The sequence below is a fragment of the Bemisia tabaci genome, chromosome 3 (assembly GCF_918797505.1).
Source record: "Bemisia tabaci chromosome 3, PGI_BMITA_v3".
NCBI lineage: Eukaryota > Metazoa > Arthropoda > Insecta > Hemiptera > Aleyrodidae > Bemisia > Bemisia tabaci.
The window spans coordinates 28,305,492-28,309,304 of NC_092795.1; the positions used below are offsets into that span (position 1 = coordinate 28,305,492).

At 39.9% G+C, this 3,813-nt stretch overlaps 1 protein-coding gene across 1 annotated transcript; it reads right to left on the reverse strand.

Annotated features, from left to right (window-relative positions):
- Positions 1-246: 246 nt before the first annotated feature.
- Positions 247-2,220, reverse strand: LOC140224150 (uncharacterized). Its single transcript, XM_072297575.1, has one exon. The coding sequence runs from the start codon at positions 2,218-2,220 to the stop codon at positions 247-249; it is 1,974 nt and encodes a 657-aa protein (XP_072153676.1).
- Between the last annotated feature and the right edge of the window lie 1,593 nt (positions 2,221-3,813).

Genomic DNA, 3,813 nt, shown 5'->3' on the forward strand with positions numbered 1-3,813 from the left:
CTGATACATTACCGCGCTACAAATTCTCAAGACTAGTAGATACAGCTTTAGGGTCTTGTTGTAATAGCCGAGTTGGGCGTGACCCTCGCGAGTCACGCTTAGCTGATGCAGCTTCTCTGGTGTCTCATGGAGTTGATTATTAGAGTCGCAAATTAGAGCCCTACGTTGTTTCAAGAATACATGGCAACCAACCAATGAAAACAGAGAAGAGTCGGAAAATTAAAAAACTCAAACTCACAAATAAAATTAAAAAGCCGACGCGTTTCGGGACACCTCGGTCCCTTCTTCAAGGCTAAATTCCGACTGCCTGTTGTTGTTTACATCCTGCTTGGTGTGGAATCTATCAGTGCTGCCAATCACTTTGAGCAAACAGTTTTCCAGGCATTCCAAATCTAAATTTACCAACTTGTCTCTCTTTTTGTGCATTTCCATAGCTTCCAAGATGTTCAGCTTCCTTCTATCGTTGCATCCAATTAACAGTTTCCCTTCCTCTTCGAACCGATGTCCTGTCTCAAGATTATGCAAAGCTACTGCTGACTTGTCAATTTCTCTGTTCTTAATACATCTTTGATGTTCTTTTATTCTTACTTTCATCTTCCTTCTTGTCTGCCCAATGTATTGCTTGTCACAGTCTTTACATTTCAAACTGTAGATGCCAGCCCTGTCTTCTTCTCTAACTTGGTCCTTAAGATCACCATGGAACACTGATTTCAAATTGTGCCTATTAACTGGAACTGCTTTTAGGTGATACTTCAGAAACACTTTTTTAAACTTTGAAAAATGGTTTGGATGGTAGCAGATCTTCACAAAGGCGCCTTCATCCTCTCTTATACTTTTAAGAGTGGTCACTTCCTGAACCCTTTTGCGAAATTCTTTTTTACGAATTAAATTCCTTACAGTTTCAACTTGAAAACCATTTTTCACTGCAATTTCCAAAATTCTCTGCTCTTCTTTACTACGATCCATAGGCGACAAAGGAACACTGAGCATCCGGTGGATCAAACTATTGAAAATGCTCAATTTTTGGCTAGGAGGGTTGTAAGAGTCGTTACTAATGTAAATGTCAGTATGCGTTCCTTTTCTGAAAATGTCAAAATTTAACATTCCCTTCTGCCTATGTACCATTAAATCGAGAAAGGAAAGTTTCTCGTTATTCTCAACCTCGTAGGTGAACTTAACCGACTTTTCTTGCAAGTTTAAGAACTTCAAGGCGTCATCTAAATTTCTTCTCTTCAATATACTAAAAACATCATCCACAAACCTTCTCCACACATTGAAAAGCCAATTGAAACCATTTTTAATCTTTCTTTCCAAGTCACTCATGAAAAGTTCTGCAAGGAAGGGGGATAGAGGGTTGCCCATCGTTAGACCGTCTTCTTGTTTATAAATTTTACCATTGAACTGGAAAAACCGGTTTTCGGTGCAAATTTCTGTTAGATTTACAAGATTGTTGACAATTTTTTCATCTAGCTCTTTTTCTAGCAACCATTTCTTTAAAATATCCAGGGTTTTCCTTATCGGTACACTTGGAAAGAGTGACTCAACATCAAAAGAAACCATTACCTGATCTTCACTTATTTTTGTGTCTTGAACTTCATTGATGAATTGGTTGCTGTTCTTGACCGACATACTATTGATAGGTCCTAGCTGCAGGAAACTTTTATTTAACCACTTTGCGAGGCTGTAAGTTGGTGAATCAATGTTACTAACAATGGGTCTCATCTTTTCCCCTTGTTTGTGGGTTTTAGGTAAGGTGTAAAGTTTAGGTGTCACCGGATTAGAAGCTTTCAATCTTGCTTTAGTTTTGTCATCCATCACTGTGACGGCTTTCAAGGCGTTGCTCACTTTCTTTGCTATGTCGTTAGTAGGATCCTTGATTACTTGAACAAAGTCACCATCATCTAACATTCTCTGTGTTCTATTGACATAATCATTTTTGTTCATTACCACTACTTGATTTCCCTTATCAGCTTTCATGACTACCAAATTTCTTGATTTTAGCTGCTTAACTACTTTAAAATACTCTATTTCTTTCTTTTTAAGATCAGATCGTTCTTCTTTGATCAAATTCAAAAGAGGGAGACAATCTCTCTTGAAAGCTTCTTTTTCTTCTTTGGGAAGTAGAGACGAAGCAAGATCAACATCTACTACATAATCTTCCACTTTCTTACTAAATGTGTGGCAAGTTTTTAAGCCTCTACTTAACACCCTTTCCTCCATTTTGGATAATGGACAATCTGACAAGTTTATAAAATTATTCTCTCTTTTCTTTTTAGACTCAGGACCTTTGAGACACCAAAGCTTCTTCTTCAAAGTATCTTTTTTCTTATGAAATTCAACATGGATAAGATCGTACAGTTTCTTCTCAAGACTTTGCCATAACCATCCATCAAGTTTATTCGATAGTTTAACATGCAGATTATAGGCTTCTAACTCCAAACAAGCTCTTTTTTGGTAAAACTTTGAGATATTAAATTGCAAGACTTTCCTCCTTACCGCTTTCTGGAAACTTCCAATCTGTTCTAGAACTTTGTTGAGTTTGTTTAAGAATTTTGGAGAGACATCTTTTTGTAGGCACAAATTTAAGAAATGGATATCAGCCGATAGATCTATCGGCTGATATCCATTTGGATGTTAGTTAATTGGATGTAATGCAACGATAGAAGGAAGCTGAACATCTTGGAAGCTATGGAAATGCACAAAAAGAGAGACAAGTTGGTAAATTAGATTTGGAATGCCTGGAAAACTGTTTGCTCAAAGTGATTGGCAGCACTGATAGATTCCACACCAAGCAGGATGTAAACAACAACAGGCAGTCGGAATTTAGCCTTGAAGAAGGGACCGAGGTGTCCCGAAACGCGTCGGCTTTTTAATTTTATTTTGTGAGTTTGAGTTTTTTAATTTTCCGATTCTTCTCTGTTTTCTCATTTAATTAGCTCACAGTTTGTTACCTCGGTTTTTCCGTTAGTTTCGTTTGTTTTCGACTCTTTCGGTTCGTACGTAACCAACCAATGGTTATCTACGTTGCACGGAGCTATAATCTCATGTTCATCACCAACTTTCAGAGGTTCTGCAGCGTACCAAGATGACGGGCAAAGATGCTGCAAAGATGACGGGGGAGTTACGGTGGGGGGGGGGGGGTGTACACAAATTTATCAACAAGAACACTAAATGAAATACGCAAAAAGGGGGTGGGGGGGGGACTACTATGAAATTAAAATAACTACGAATATTTACATATTGAAGAGCTTCACAAGAGCATCACAGAGAATCATTGGCTTGCAGTCTGTCAAACCATTTGGTGGAGTGCCTCTCCCGCGCTCTTCTTCCCGGTCTTCCTCTCCTCGTTCGTTTGGTCCTGGCTGCCTGTGGTTCCTCGCCGGTGGGCTGTATGCAGCACTGCGGTGGGGCCGAAATGTACCCGGTTTGTACCGGGGCTCCGGGCTTTTTCACTTCCTTTTGGAAATTTTGGATACGGTCTCGATGGTGTTCGTATAATGAGAATCCCACTTGTGGTGTTTCCAATAGCTGGGGCACAAATTTGGAAGCAGGCTCGTCCAGCGTTGGGCACTCCAAAAGTTGTTCTTCGATGTTTTCTACCACGGGATTGTTGCGGCGCCTCTTTTTGTACTCTTCCATGGAAAGCTTCTTTTTTGCAGGTTGTTCTTCGTCTGCCATGTGCCGTCTCTTTTTGATGTTTGCCTGAGAGGATGTCGATGGTATGTTGTCAAATAAGGACCAATCCTCATCCTCAAGACCCGCCATTTTTCCTAGGGTGTATCCCTGCGCATGCGCCGAAGGGTTGCTTACCCC

Coding starts and splice junctions, on each gene's coding strand:
- LOC140224150 (XM_072297575.1), bottom strand. CDS start 2,220: ATGGAGGAAAGGGTGTTAAGTAGAGGCTTAAAAACTTGCCACACATTT.